Source organism: Puma concolor, chromosome A3, assembly GCF_028749965.1.
Source record: "Puma concolor isolate L17-30 chromosome A3, mPumCon1.1.hap2, whole genome shotgun sequence".
NCBI classification, from domain to species: Eukaryota; Metazoa; Chordata; class Mammalia; order Carnivora; family Felidae; genus Puma; species Puma concolor.
Genome location: NC_141669.1, coordinates 54,999,607 through 55,015,212, shown reverse-complemented (window position 1 = coordinate 55,015,212; position 15,606 = coordinate 54,999,607). Strand labels below are relative to the sequence as shown.

The 15,606-nt window shown below is 42.7% G+C and overlaps 1 protein-coding gene across 4 annotated transcripts in view; it reads left to right on the top strand.

Annotated features, from left to right (window-relative positions):
- Positions 1-15,384, top strand: part of ARHGAP25 (Rho GTPase activating protein 25) — a 91,554-nt gene extending 76,170 nt beyond the window's left edge. For all 4 annotated transcript variants that reach the window (XM_025932448.2, XM_025932447.2, XM_086700960.1 and 1 more), the window contains 5 exons: positions 4,559-4,632; positions 6,138-6,259; positions 7,327-7,523; positions 10,079-10,611; positions 13,402-15,384. In XM_025932448.2, the coding sequence (XP_025788233.1) occupies positions 4,559-4,632; positions 6,138-6,259; positions 7,327-7,523; positions 10,079-10,611; positions 13,402-13,609 (1,134 nt within the window). In that variant the 3' untranslated portion in view covers positions 13,610-15,384. The remainder of the gene's footprint in view (positions 1-4,558; positions 4,633-6,137; positions 6,260-7,326; positions 7,524-10,078; positions 10,612-13,401) is intronic.
- The last annotated feature ends 222 nt before the right edge of the window (positions 15,385-15,606 follow it).

The window sequence follows — 15,606 nt, the reverse complement described above, 5'->3', positions numbered from 1 at the left end:
GATTTGTGGTCCCATGTAATTTGTTTCCTGAAAGGTCTTAAAGTCAACAATCACCACACTAGAGTCATGTTAATTAAACAAATTAACCGACCAACAAAAGCCACCAGGAAAACCCATCTAACAACAATAAAACCTTCCTGGTTTTTAACCAGGATTTGCAAAACCAAATGCCCCACGAATATGTTTGTGTTATACTGCTGATAATTGGGGTCTAACTCCCCACTTCTGGGAGGTTTGCTTTTAGCACTCCTATGTTTTAAAATTTTTTTAAACGTTTACTTATTTTCGAGACAGAGAGAGACAGAGTGCAAACAGGGGAGGGGCAGAGAGAGGGAGACAGAATTCAAAATAGGCTCCAGGCTCTGAGCTGTCTGCGCAGAGCCCAATGTGGCGGTCAAACCCATGAATCACGAGATCATGACCTGAGCTGAAGTCGGACGCTTACCTGACTGAGCCACTCAGGCACCCCTAGCGCCACCATGTTTAAAGCTCTCTCTGCCAAAGTGGTGCACAAAAAAGCCTACAGTGAAGACATGGATTTAACTTTGATTTTGCCATTAGGCAAATTAAGCACTTTCTGTGAGACTCAGTTTATTTCCTTAGACCAACGGAACGTTCTATAATGGTGGAACTGGTACATAGCTACATTGATCAATATGGTAACCACTAGCCACACATGGCTATTGGGCACTTGAAATACGGCTAGTTCAACTAAAGAAACAATTCCTAATTTTATTTTATTTTATTATTTAAATAGTCACACGTGTCAAGTAGCTGTTGTGTTGGAGAGCACAAACTTAGACAAATTTCATAATAGCATCTGCAATACTTAGCATTGTTTTGAGGACAAGGGATAGGAGATAGGTGAGTGATATTTTTAAAGTATCAGTTTAAGGAGAGGCTTATTCTCTATTTTAACATTTGTTATATAATATACTCCCAGAAATATATATATATATATAATAATTATTATTACTACTATTACTATTATTATTTTAAGCAATGGAGTGCCCTAGACCTGGTAGAAAACATAGCTATGAGAACTTCTCTCCTAAGAGTGAGGAGCCTCATGATTTAAGTAGATCCCAGCACAAGAAAAACGGTGGTTTTATATTTAAATGTTAGGAAAGGAAGGGAAGAATAATGATGCAGCTAATTATGCTGTAGCTATTGTAGCTATTTGCCTGCACAAAAATGAGGTTGCATGATCTCATACAGGTCTTCCTCAGCAACAAAAGGCAAATGAAGCCAATCAGGGTGACAGCCTTCCTGGGATGTAACAATCTAATAAAGAAAGGGACTATAATGGGAAATACAAATCAAAACCACAATGAGATACCACCTGACACCTGTCAGAATGGCTAACATTAACAACTCAGGCAACAATAGATGTTGGCGAGGATGCAGAGAAAGAGGATCTCTTTTGCATTGTTCGTGGGAATGCAAGCTGGTGCAGCCACTCTGGAAAACAGTATGGAGGTTTCTCAAAAAACTAAAAATAGAACTCCCTACAATACAGCAATTGCACTACTAGGTATTTATCCATGGGATACAGGTGTGCTGTTTCGAAGGGACACATGCACCCCAATGTTTACAGCAGCACTATCAACAATAGCCAAAGTATGGAAAGAGCCCGATGTCCATCGATGGATAAATGGATAAAGAAAATGTGGTATATATACACAATGGAGTATTACTCGGCAATCAAAAAGAATGAAATCTTGCCATTTGCAACTACGTGGATGGAACTGGAGGGTATTATGCTAAGTGAAATTAGTCAGAGAAAGACAAAAATCATATGACTTCACTCATATGAGGACTTTAAGAGACAAAACAGATGAACATAAGGGAAGGGAAACAAAAATAATATAAAAACAGGGAGGGGAACAAAACAAAAGAGACTCATAAACATGAAGAAGAAACTGAGGGTTGCTGGAGGGGTTGTGGGGGGGGTGGGCTAAAAGGGTAAGGGGCATTAAGGAATCTACTGAAATCATTGCTTCACTATATACTAACTAATTTGGATGTAAATTTAAAAAAATAAAAAATAAAGTTAAATTACAAAGTTAAAAAAATAAAATAAAATAAAAAGAAAGGGACTATAATGGGGCACCTGGGTGGCTCAGTTGGTTAAGCGTCCGACTCTTGGTTTTGGCTCAAGTCATGATGTCATGGTTCGCGAGTTTGAGGCCTGCATCAGGGTCCATGCAGACAGTGTGGAGCCTGCTTTGGATTCTCTCCTTCTCTCTCTCTGCCCCTCCCCTGCTTGTGTGCTTTCTCTCTCTCTCAAAATAAATAAATCAACTTAAAAAAAAAAAAAAGAATGGGACTATAATCAAACACCTCAAGCCACTTTAAAATTAATAACCAGGGGCACCTGGGTGGCTCAGTTGGTTAAGCGTCCAACTTTGACTCAAGTTATGATCTCACGGTTTGTGAGTTCAAACCTCTCGTTGGGCTCTTTGCTGACAGCTCAGAGCCTGGATCCTGCTTGCGATTCTGTGTCTCCCTCTCTCTCTCCCCTTCTCCCACTTGCACTCAGTCTCTCTTTCTCTCAAAAATAAACATTAAAAAAATAAATAAAATAAAATAAGTAACTGAGGGGCGCCTGGGTGGCTCAGTCGGTTAAGCGTCCGACTTCGGCTCAGGTCATGATCTCACGGTCCGTGAGTTCGAGCCCCGCATCGGGCTCTGTGCTGACAGCTCAGAGCCTGGAGCCTGTTTCGGATTCTGTGTCTCCCTCTCTCTGACCCTCCCCCGTTCATGCTCTGTCTCTCTCTGTCTCAAAAAATAAATAAAAACGTTAAAAAAAATAAGTAACTGAATGATTTTGTGCATGATTTATAAATTTTGGGGGAGAGAGTGAGATGAGGACATGAGAAGTCTTAATTAATATAGGTATATCAGCTCACCCTTGTGAAATTAGTAACATTTTATAGAATGAGGTTTAAAAGTTGGCTAAAAAGCATCAGTGTTTCAGGCAATCTCTCACCCCATAGCTCCAGGAAAAGCAAAGAGGTATGTGGATGCAGATCTGACAATAAGACTCCCACCCCTGAACTTATTCGCTTTAGACCTGCTTCTCCCAACTTTTCTCCATCTCAAAATATTTGGGTTTCTTTTTTTTTTAATTTTTTTGTGTTTGTTTATTTTTGAGAAAGAGGGAGAGAGGGAGAGAGAAACAGAGCGTGATCAGGGGAGAAGCAGAGAAAGACGGAGATACCGAATCCAAAGAAGGCTCCAGGTTCTGAGCTGTTGGGGCTTGAACCCACAAACTGTGAGATCATGACCTGAGCTGAAGTAAGACGCTTAACCGACTGAGCCACCCAGGCACCCCTCAACATACTTGAGTTTCTAATCTGTGGTAACGCACATCTGGGCAGGGCAGAGAGACCACAGCCTTCCTCATTGGTGAAAATGTGGCAGGAGTGGTAGTTGAGAGCAATGAATCTACAGCAACCTTTACAAAGAATTCACCCATTAAACTGGAAGAGGGATGGGGCGCCTGGGTGGCGCAGTCGGTTAAGCGTCCGACTTCAGCCAGGTCACGATCTCGCGGTCCGTGAGTTCGAGCCCCGCGTCAGGCTCTGGGCTGATGGCTCGGAGCCTGGAGCCTGTTTCCGATTCTGTGTCTCCCTCTCTCTCTGCCCCTCCCCCGTTCATGCTCTGTCTCTCTCTCTGTCCCAAAAATAAAATTAAAAAACGTTGAAAAAAAAATAAAAAAAAAAATAAAATAAAATAAACTGGAAGAGGGAATCCTAATATGAAGCAGGTATTCTAGATACAGAGGGTCTGCACCAAGTCACTACATGCAGGCTGACAGGCCATAGGGTGCGTTTTCTCCGGGAGAAGCTGCTCAGGTTTGAGGGAGCCCACATGTCTCATGTTAACTGGCACACTTTTACAATCGCGATGTTACTGACAGTGACTACAGACCCTACAGGCAGCTGCTGATGAAAAGAACTAAGAAAGCTCTCTGTCCTTCCTCTCCCTGGCACATGAATTTCTTCTCTAGCATTCATGGTCATCATGGAGGTAGAACATTCCAACATTACCTGCCTTTCCCATGATTGGTCAGCTTGTCCTGTGTCCCCGCAGATCTCAGCAAGGCCATAATGCTTAAAATCCTTCTCCGAAGCTTCCTTCTTCTCTCACTACTTTTAAAGTGACTTGGGGTATTTGGATGTGATCCAGTGCTTCACTGGAGTGTTGTATCTTAAGCATTCACTAAGCAAACAATTACTGTGAGTATGAGATGTCAAATCGTCCTTGCCTTAGAGTAGTTCTGAGTTGGGGAAGAGGGCATGATTAGAGACAAATAAAAAAATGTGCTGTATAAGAACCTGTGAGCTTCTCCATACTATTTTCGCAACTTCCTGTGAATTTATAATTATTTGGACATAAAAAGCTTTAAAAAAACACACAAAACTATGGGAACAGGAGTGAGTACCAAAGTGTTGCTTTCTGCACAGATACATCAGTTATGTTCCCTATGTTCCAGAGTCTCATTGCTGGCAAGTGAGCAGGCTCATTTAGGGTGTTCAAAATCTCTTCCCAGGCTCAGCAGGAGCTGGTGAAGCAGCTGTCCATCCTTCCTCGAGACAACTATAACCTCCTGAGCTACATATGCAGGTAAGAGTCCCCTGGTATCAGTTTCCAGCCATATCAGAAAGAAGCACCTGGTTAGAGGAGGAAAGGGTGTCCCTGTGAACTCAGAGCTTCTGGTCCAGACTTTGGGAAGGTCAACTGTATTCACACAGCACTGAGTTTGTTCCCTATGTCCACAAGATAATTTAAAAGATCCGCTGAAAATCTGATTGGCACATGAAGTGAACATGTTCCTCTTCCAGGCTTGCTCAAGTGCTACCTGGAGTCCTGGGACATGTATTAAAACCCAGAATCCTTATGAATGTTTCTAGAATGATCTTCCATCTTCCTGACCTTGGACCATAACTTAGTGCCCTAGATTCATTCCTGGCCACCCTTCTTATTTCCCTTTCTGAGGACCCGTGTGCCTTCTCTGTGGCAACATGTAGTGCGTAGATGGACCCAGGTCTGTCTGAGCTGGGAATCTGGATCTTCTTGCCAGACAGAGCTGAAATTTGCTTTTATTTAAAAAAATTTTTGTTGTAGTTTCTAGATTATAAAAGTGATGCATGCTTTGCAGAAGGAAAATACAACATACCGTAAATAAGAAATAAAAATAATGCCTTTTCCTCACTCAGCAAAGATCACTATTATTATTTGGGCATGTTTCCTTCTGGACGTTTTTCTTTCTATGATAGATCTTTACATACATCAATATAAATATAGGGAAACAATTTCTTGCACATATTTGTGTCTTGCTGTTTGGGGCTTAATATTATATTGTGAACATTTCTGCCTGTCCTAAAGTAAGATTATAAATGAGTCTGTAATATTTCATAATGTTTCCTCATTTGAAAACACCACCATTAATTTGATAATTTCTATGTATTTGGAATTTTATGTTGCTTCAGCCAATTCATTTAAAAATGGTTTTTAGAGAGAGTAGAGATTCCTTTGCTGATGTTTTCAGTTTTTTTTTTTTTTTAATATAGTGAATCTGAGGAGAGCTTCATGTCTCCAATGGGTAGAATTATAGTAAAAATTCATTGCTAGTTATTGAGCACCCACTGAGAATTTGAGATGCTTGGTGCTATAATCAGAGGATGAAGCAAGAGTCACTTCTTCATTCCCCTCTGTGACATCTCCTCATGAGAAAGTTTTCTTCTCTGGAAACTTGGGTGGGATGGATACTGAGAACCTGGGAGATAAGCCTAGGAAATTGGGACTAGGGATAGTCAGATACCCATTTGAGTCCTTCTAGTTTCCTTTTAGCTCCCTGCATTGGACCCTGCCTCCTGCCAACACTCCATTCCCAGCCCCAATGCCACCACCAGAAGCTGGACAGGCCCCTCTTGGCTTCTCTTCTACCTTGATCTTGAGTCTTTCAAGGTGAAGCTAAACTCATGTGGGCAGAGCAGACCAGACTGGTCCCCTTCCTGAGACTAGAAGGAAGGAGATGAGATCCATCTCTGAGATCTCATTGATAGCTGGAAGTGCTTCCTTCTGGCAACTTCCTGTTTCCTACTATGGGATTTCCTGGTTGCCCACAGGTTCCTACATGAAATCCAGTTGAACTGTGGTGTTAATAAAATGAGCGTGGATAACCTGGCTACTGTGATTGGTGTGAATCTCATCAGGTCAAAGGTTGAAGACCCTGCTGTGATCATGAGAGGTAAGACTGGTCCTGTGGGGAAGTCGAGTGCAGAGGAAGTAACGACAATTACACAGCTACCAAAGTGCTCTGCAAATTGCCAAACATTTTCTGTTGACTAACTTGCCCAAATTGTGAAATAGCCCTGTGAAAGGAGCAGGGCAGGAATTATGTCCATTTTCCGGATCACAGCACAGCAGAGAGATTCAAAATTTACCCAATGGTCACACAGTACGATAGCCTAGCACAAAAACAGCTAGTGTTTCTTAGTCTTTAATTACTTTTTTTTTTAAATTTTTTTTCAACGTTTTTATTTATTTTTGGGACAGAGAGAGACAGAGCATGAACGGGGGAGGGGCAGAGAGAGAGGGAGACACAGAATCGGAAACAGGCTCCAGGCTCCGAGCCATCAGCCCAGAGCCTGACGCTGGGCTCGAACTCACGGACCGCGAGATCGTGACCTGGCTGAAGTCGGAGGCTTAACCGACTGTGCCACCCAGGCGCCCCAGTCTTTAATTACTTTTAAATAGCCTTAGCCAGAGAAAGTGAATTTGCAAGAAAGTGGAGAAAGCAAGTTTGACTTTAGAAGACAATTCACAAAAAGGCCACTTGTAAGAATTCACAAAAAGGCCACACTTGTGGTTGTGTCTTGGTTCAGTGAGCAAAAGTCCTGGCATAGAGTATTGATGTCTACCATGGATTTGGGAAGGCAGTACTCCTAGCACATATTTATTATGTGTGCAATAAGAAATCAGATGTCATGTTGAGGACCACATGAGGGGAGAAAGATATCTTCATTTTCTCTACTATTATACTGCCTATTTTCTGATCAAAGACTGACTAAAGGACCATACAGGCTGAAAATAACCCTCTTTTACCCACTCCCGTATCCTTCTTCTATCTCTTCTCTTCCACCACAATCTTCTACCTCAAGCAATTCAGAAGTGTCCCATGAGGAGCAAAATGATGTTTTTTCAGACTCTGTGGTTTTAGAGCCAAGTTTAGAGACATCCCATGATGGAGACCCTTAGGAATGTCTGCCTCCTGCCATGGTACAACTCTACAGATCTCTTTCTTCTTTCTTTCAGGGACTCCTCAAATCCAAAGAGTGATGACCATGATGATCAGAGATCATGAAGTTCTGTTTCCCAAGTCCAAGGATACACCCCTGTCACCCCCTGCTCAAAAAAATGACCCCAAGAAAGCTCCAGTGGCTCGAAGTTCTGTGGGCTGGGATGCCACTGAAGACCCCACGATGTCTAGGACAGACAGCTTTAGTAACACGGTAAGTGCCGAGAGCCTTCTTTTTCCACCTGACTCTTCCCTTTAGTCCAAGTTGTTCTATGTAAGAGCTTGTCTAGTGTGGCAATGTGGGGGAGTTTTTGATGATGCTGTGGCAATGGGCACAGATGGTAGATACCCATTTGAATACATTTTGAAAGCCTGGCCTCTTTCAAATCTAGTCTCTGTTGGCATCCTGGAGGTGGGATTAGTGACATGTGTGCCAATCTCCTAATGGCTGAGCAATGGGAGTCCTCAGTAAAGTCCGCTCAAAAAGGGAAGCCATTCCAAGCACAGTCCAGGGAATTTCAATAGGGGAAATTATATATCACATTGTAAGTGTTTTAGCAAGAGTTGTTGAAAACTCCGGGTGAAAGTCCAGAGAGAACTGGTTTCCTGCTAACCCATGAAACGTGATTTCATTCTCAGCGTATGTGATGTGTTCGTGTAATATTTCTCATTCCCTGATAAGCTGTCTCAGCAATGTCAACCCCCTCATTTGTACTGAAGTGTTGGGGCTCACGTTCCCAATGTCAAAAAACTCTTCAGCCTCTGAAATGTAGACTAGTTACAAAGCACAAATATTTTTATATATTGATGGAGACAAATACTTTAAAAAAAACCATGAACTTGATGTAGCAGCTTGGTTCTTTATGTGTGACCAAGAAATGAATTTAAAATTTCTGACTGACCTGGTAATGTCAGTTGCCTGCAGTACTATTAATCCTGAGGATAATTAAGAAAGTATTGGGAAAAAAGGTAGATAGTGGTACTGATTTTTCTTAGGTGATGTCTATACACAGTGCATTTTACTAACACTCTCAAATGAAATTAATATTTAGAAATGCTCATACTTCCTTTAATGAAGTCCTACTAGCAGTCCTTGAGAGTAGTCATTGTCAGGCTCATATGACAGGTTTCTGCTATTTATTGTAATATTGTGGGTAGCTATGAGCAGCCACTGTGATGACAAACATAAATAGGTCACCTCTGGGGTTCTCACCATAACTCTGTAGGGCAGGATTTATCATCCACATTTTATCATTCAGGAGCTGAGTCTCAAGGAGGTTGACCAGCTGGCCCAAGGTAGCAGCACTAGGATGTTGAAGAATGGGATTTAGCTCTGGTTCTCACCTTGAGGCGCAGGTGATTCTGACTCCAGGTGGGGTTGCAAAAGCTGGTGATTAGCTAGAGGGATTAGAAGGAGAGCTTGAGTCTTGATTTTCTGATTTTAGGGCTCATTCTTTTTCTTTTTCCTTATCTTTTTTTTTTTGTTTTAAAGTTAATTTCAAAATATATATACACACGGTTAAAAAAAATAAAAAAGAGAAAAAGATATAGATTGAGACAGCTTGCTCCCTCTGCTATCTCCATCTACCCCATCCTTCCCCACCTTCATTAGTTTCGTACTTACCCTTCCAGTGTTCCTTTATGCAAATACAAGCAGATATGAATGTAAATTATTTACTTCTTTTTTTTTATACAAATGTAACATCTCTTGCTCTCTCTCTACACACACATGCACACACACATACACACACGCTGCTCATGTCTTGCATTTTTCTACTTTAGAGTATATCCTGGAGACCCTTTTATGTCAATACATGGACAGGTTTCTCATTTGACCAACTTGTTTTCATTCCTTTGTACAACAAACAAGGCTGCAATGAATAATATTGACCATACTTCATTTTATACTCAGGAGATGTATTTCTAGGATAAATTCCCAGAATTGGGATTGCTGAATCAGAGGGTAAGTAGATTATTGTGTAATTTTTATTAAAATTGTTAAATAGAGGTTGTGCCATTTTGTACTTCCACTAGCAATGCACGAAAGAACCTGTTTCCCTACAGTTTCACTAGCAGAATGTGTTTTCAAATTTGGGGACGTGTCCTATCTGAGAGGTGTAAACTGATATTCAGTAGTTTTAATTTTGGTTTGGGTTTCTTTGATAATGGCAGAAACTGAGCATATTTTCTTATGTGTAAAGGCTTGTTGCATTTTTCTTTTCCTCTGTGAACTGTCTGATCTTGTTCTTTGTCTAGATTTTTGTTGGTTGCTGGTATTTTTCTTTTCGAGTTTTATGAACTTTATATATTAGAGAGAGTAGCTTGTTGTCTGTGATATGTATTGCAAATATTTTTGCTAGTTTGTCATTTCTTTTTTGATTTTATATGCAATTTCTTTGTTTATTTTTTTAATTTGGGGGGTCATGGAAACCCATGTGGGTTGAATTTATCAGACTTGCATTTTATGCCTTTTGGATTTTGAGTTCTAGCTAGCAAGATCTCCTCATCCTAAAGCTATGAAAGAATCCTAGTTTGAGACTCTCTTAACCACTAATAAACCATTGATTTGAGAGCATGAATTCCTCTTAAGTGCAATATCTTCTTAAAGAAACACCACACAGATCATGCACATCTAACTAATGTGATGAATTAAGAGATGGTCTTCTAATTAAGAGTTTCACGGGTGTGCAGCCAAGTCACTACTCCTTATCTTGGGAACATGATACATATGGGAAAACCCACATGACATCCGTGGCCATTTTTTTCTAGACCAGCGACTCAGACGCAGGAAGCCCCACTGGACAACAGCCGAGTGATGGGTATTTTGAAGAGAGCAGTAAAGCCCCCAAGGAAAAGCTAGGAGATTGGAAGCTGCAGTCGAGAAAAAGGACTCAGACACTCCCTAATCGGAAATGCTTCTTGACATCGGCGTTTCAAGGTGCCAACAGCAACAAAGTAGAGATCTTTAAGAATGAGTTCTGGTCGCCCTCTTCAGAGGTAAAGGCAGGGGAAGGGCACCGGAGAACAATGTCTCAAGGTATGCCCCACTTTTCTGACTCCCAGCGGACTTCCACCTATGATAACATCCCTTCCCTGCCTGGGGCCCCTGGGGATGGGGCAGCTGCTGTCTCTTCCCATGCTTGTGACTCCAAGAGAGAAACTCTTGCCAGCCCAAACTCTGAAACCAGACCTGGAAAAAAGAACTCTGGAGAAGAGGAACTTGAATCCTTGCAGAAGGTGGTCCAGGAACTGCAAAAGGAAATAGAAACACAGAAGCAAATGTATGAGGAACAGATCAAAAAGTAAGTCACATGCAGAGGGGTCCTGAGCAGCCACCCGGCCTCCATCTTCAGCAGTAATAGGGACTGTTCTCATCTGCTAACAAATGATACTAGAAAGCTTGAGTTTAGAGAACACACTAATCTACAGCAATTGGGCTTAATTACGGGAAGGGGTAAAGGGAGTAATGAGATGACCAAATTAGTGAAAACTCTATTTAGGTTAAATTCATGAGAAGTTAAGTATGTAGCTTACAAGGCTTAAGCAACCATTTCCAAATAGTTGTTCCTTAAGGATCGGCATGCTGTAATGAATGAAGAGGAACTTTAAATTTTGTTCATCTTAATGTAATACATCCATTCTGAAAATATTTATTGAGCACCTATAGTGTGCCAGACACTATCTTGGCTGTTGGGAAACAGCACTGAACAAAACAAACAAAAGTTTTGTCTGTGCTTATAGAATTTTCCTTCTATAGGAAGGCATAGCATAATTAAAATATATGCTATGTCAGAGGATGGACCATGCAATGGAGAAAAATAAAGCAGGGCAGGAGTTGGGGAAGGGTTCAAGAAGGGGGTTCCTATGTTAAATAATGTGGTCAGGAAGGCTTCACTGAGAAGGTGGCATCAGAGCAAAGGGCTGAAGAGAAGAGGGAATGAGTCAGGTCCACATACTGGGGAAGATCAGGCCAGGCAGGGAGAAGCAAAGGTGCAGAGTCCATGGAAGGGAGCAGGTCTGGCATGTTAATGCATAGGAAGAGCTGTGGTGAGCTGGAGAAGCAGGGGGTGACTGAGAGGAGAGAGGGCAGACAAGTGCAGGAGGCCTTTCCAGCCCCCTTAAAGCCTGTGTGGAGCAGAGTTTCTAGGAAGATCTACCTGACTAAAGCTTCACTGAATCACTGGCTTCCTATGGAGTACAGGCCGCAGGGGTGAATGGAAGGCCAGTGTGGCAGCTCATGCCACAATTTTCATGCACATCCCTAAGATGCCTGGACACAATTTGCTCTCTTGGGTAGATAAACTACTTTCTTGAAATCTTTTTCACACCACTGACTTTTCATGAGAGGAAAGCTCAATCCGGCTTAATCCATATTAACACTAATCATGACAATGAAATATGAACTAGTAGGGTTTTCCCAATCATGACCACTTTTCAGTCCATTGAGACTCAGGTACATGACAGGAAGAATTTTGTGAGCCCTCATTCTTTGTTCCCTACAAAGAGGGGTGCCCGTCTAAAAGCAAAATGGAGATCCTTTGTCTAAGATCCTGAAGTCAATCATCTGTAGGCCTACAACACTCATGTGCCAACTTGACTCTGAGGGAAGCAGCCCCAGAGAAGTTTCCCACTGCACTCTGACGTGAATGTCACTGACAAGGTAGGGAAAGACCCAGCTGCCATGGAAGGGCTGCTCCTTCTGAATGGAACCAATTTCTCTGAAATTCACCCACCAGAAGGGTCCTCCATTTTCAACAGAGGGAGAGTTAACAGTCCATAGTGCCTGCTCTGAACTTTGTGCCCCAGATACACATTTTCATGTAATACCCACAGAAATCCTGCAAAATAGGTAATATCCCCATTTTATAGAAGAAATAGGGGCTCAGGAGGTATTAAAAGATTCCTCAGGGTCACACAACTAATCATCAGTATTTGATGTAATCAGGTATTTGAACCTGAATTAGTCAGGCTCCTGAGCCCACTCAGATTCTACCTCTCCACTGGAATCAGTGGTCAAAATCTGGCAGTATTCTCTCAATTGAGATTTCTCCCAAAGCAAGATGGAAGCAAGAGTAAACTCTGAGAAGAAAACTAGATTTGTAATGAGAGGGCCAGAAGGAATGAGACTAGATTATCTGTAGGAAGAGATAGGCAGGGGTAGGCAAGGCTCCAAAGATGGGCTGTTACATGCAGAATGGGCCAAAGCCCCTGAAGATAGAAGCCAGGCTGGGCTCAAATGAGAGCTCAATTTTCTATACAAAATATGCCATTTGGAGGGGGGGTGGGCAGAGAGGCAGCATCTCATAGAATGGAATTCTGAAGCAAACTTCCAGTCACACAATCTCCCACAGTCCTGAAATTTCCTCTTTGGGCTTAAAAATGGCATTGTACTCTCATTCCTAGGAGTTAATTCAGCATAGCCTGCAGAGCAGGGAGCACCTGGGACTAGACTAAGATTTGGACCAGTAACAGTGAAAATTCTGGGAATTCGGGAACCCAACAGATTTTTTCACCTGGAGCAGATTCAGAAGTGGGGGTGGGGCTGTCAGGACCTCTGCTTCCAAATGGCAGTTCCCCACACTTCTCCAAACCTCCACCCCTAGGGGGTCTTGATAAGAGATGGCGCTGGTACTCTCCATGGAAGCAGGATGAGCAGGTCCTCATGTGTGCAAAGGTGTTGGGAATCTGGAATATGGGGCCTCAGCAGTCAATTAACATTTCTGTTGAGCAGGACACGTGCAAGGTGCTGTGGAGGTGAAAATATACATATGTTAGAGGTGGTTCCTTCTTTCAAAGACTATTATCTTCTGGAGGATACAAAACATAGAATGACATGAGAAGGAACAACACAAGAGATGTCACAAGATGGTGTTAAAATGACAAAAGAGAGGTTCAGACATGCCCTGGGAATTCAGGCTTACTGAGAAGTCTGTGTGTGGGGGGGGTGGGTGGAACATTAATAAGAGGTTCAGGTTGGCTATAGGTCTTGTGATGTAGAAAGGAAAATGGACAGAGGGTGTTGTGAGCAAGGGTGAAGGGACAGTCTAGAGGTCCTACCCTGTTCTTTCATTCTGCTATTTTCTTCCTTGCAGCCTTGAGAAGGAAAATTACGATGTCTGGGCCAAGGTGGTGAGGCTCAATGAAGAACTGGAGAAGGAGAAGAAGAAATTTGCAGCCTTGGAAATCAGCCTCCGCAATGTGGAGCGCTCCCGGGAGGATGTTGAGAGGAGGAACAAGGCCCTGGAAGAAGAAGTCAAGGAATTTGTCAAATCAATGAAAGAGCCCAAGGCCGATGCTTGAGGGTCCCAGGCAAACATGGAGACAGCCCACAGAGGCCCACCCGACACGCTCCCTTTCTCAGCGCTACCTGATGACTGAGAAGCAAAATTACTCCCTATGAGGGAGAAGAAGACATTTTGGGGGGAAACACCACATTTCCCAGTAAAATAAATCAATGGAATTTGCAGGAAGATAAGGGTGAGCAGGGACATGTGGGGACGTCTATGGCCCCCTGTGGCTGTATTCAAAAGGATTGCATTATTCCACCATGGTCTCAGGCTGAGTGAGATGGAACCTTCCATGGTTGGGTGACTATGTCCAGTGGAGACATTTGAGGCCATGTGCCAAGGACCTAGGCAACATGTTGGCCCCAACCGATGGTGGACTGAGGCGTTAGTTCTTTTTCTTTTTTTCTTTGTGGAACAATTCATCCAGTCAGATGGCTTCATGGTGTCCCTGAGACATAGGGGCAGAAAATGATATTTAGCTTTCTTGTATTCACCTGTGGTGAGCTGCGTTTTGGGGAGCTGCACCTGTTGAGTGGAGCCCCATTCTGCCACCCCCTCCATGATGCATACTTTCCAGGGTTTGGAAACTCAAAATTATTATTAGACTAAGACAAAACAAGCAATAAATGTGTATTTATGAGAGCAGGGCTATTGGTAATCCTTACAAACACCTTTGTGAGCCTTAGTGAAAGGTGCCCCTTCCTTGGAGCAGACACACCCCTCTCCAGGCGCAAGGCTTGGTGAACAGGACATGGGCTGGATTACATTGCCTTTCCATGGCCACAGTTGTGTATGGTAGGCCTGTGAAAGAGGCCTTCTCACCACGATGTGACTTCCTCAGAGGCTGGCTGGGGTTTTTAGATAGTAGTAGTCCCAATAATATTTTTTCTGTTTCACCAAAATGCCAGTGATTTCACTCTTGTTAGGGATAAGAGGCACTAGAAAGTAGCTAGGAGAGGAGCCTTCCTGGCAGACTTTTCCTCCTAGAGTGAAGCCAGCCTGGCAGAGGGCCTGGGTGAGGCCCCAAGCCTCGCTAGGAAGGATAGTGGAGGCTTTAATAATTTTTGTCATTATCCTGATTAAGTGGTCTCCAAGCTCTTTTGACTATGTACTCCATGAGTAGAAAATATTTGAGCAGACACCCCCCCCCAATATATTTCTTTACTTATAAATTATATCATGTACTGCTACATTGCTATATCATGTAAATCATAAAACATATACAGGACAGACATTGAATAAGGGTGAGAACAAAACACAGACAAATAGATATTCTCAAATGTGCTTTCAGCTTTGGGGGCCACTGGACAGATTTCCCAGCAGGTGTTACCTGTTCTAGTTTCACATACGTCATCCCCATTGCTGTCATACATTACTTGACTCTTGAAACCACATGGCTTCATCAGAGGTCTGAAATCCATGGTTACTGCGGTGAGAGTTTAGTCTTCCCAGCGTGTGTCTCCTCAATTATTTCTTTTTCTCCTTTTGTTTTCTCACTTTTCCTCCTCTTCTCTTTGTTCTCTTTGCTCTGGTTGTTTCCCCCTGCCCCACCCCTGCCTGTGGCCATGACACAGGCTACAGACCTAGTGGTACAAACAGTGACGTCAGTGTTGCTCGGTCCTGCTACTCAGGTCCTGTTTCTCCTGCCACCAGGCACTAGACTGATGGAGGGCAGGGACAAGACCTGGCATGTTTGTTTTAGAGACCTGCTAATGAAAGATCGGGGTGTGGGAGGGGGTTGATTTGGAACATCATTAAGTAAAGCAATAAAACGTTTGATTTCCTGGGGTTTACTTGTTTTTTAATTACAGAGTGGCAAGCAGGGAGACACTTATTGAACACCTCATTTACACCGATGAGAGTCTACAATTCTGCCAGACATAGTGCCCGTTTTCTCCCATGGATTCCTCACCCGGACTCTTTAGGTGTTGAAACACAGCTGAGCATGGAAGTAGTTGGCTTCATAATTCTAAAGGGAACATTTGTTTGAAGGTGCAAAGAGGAGGACCT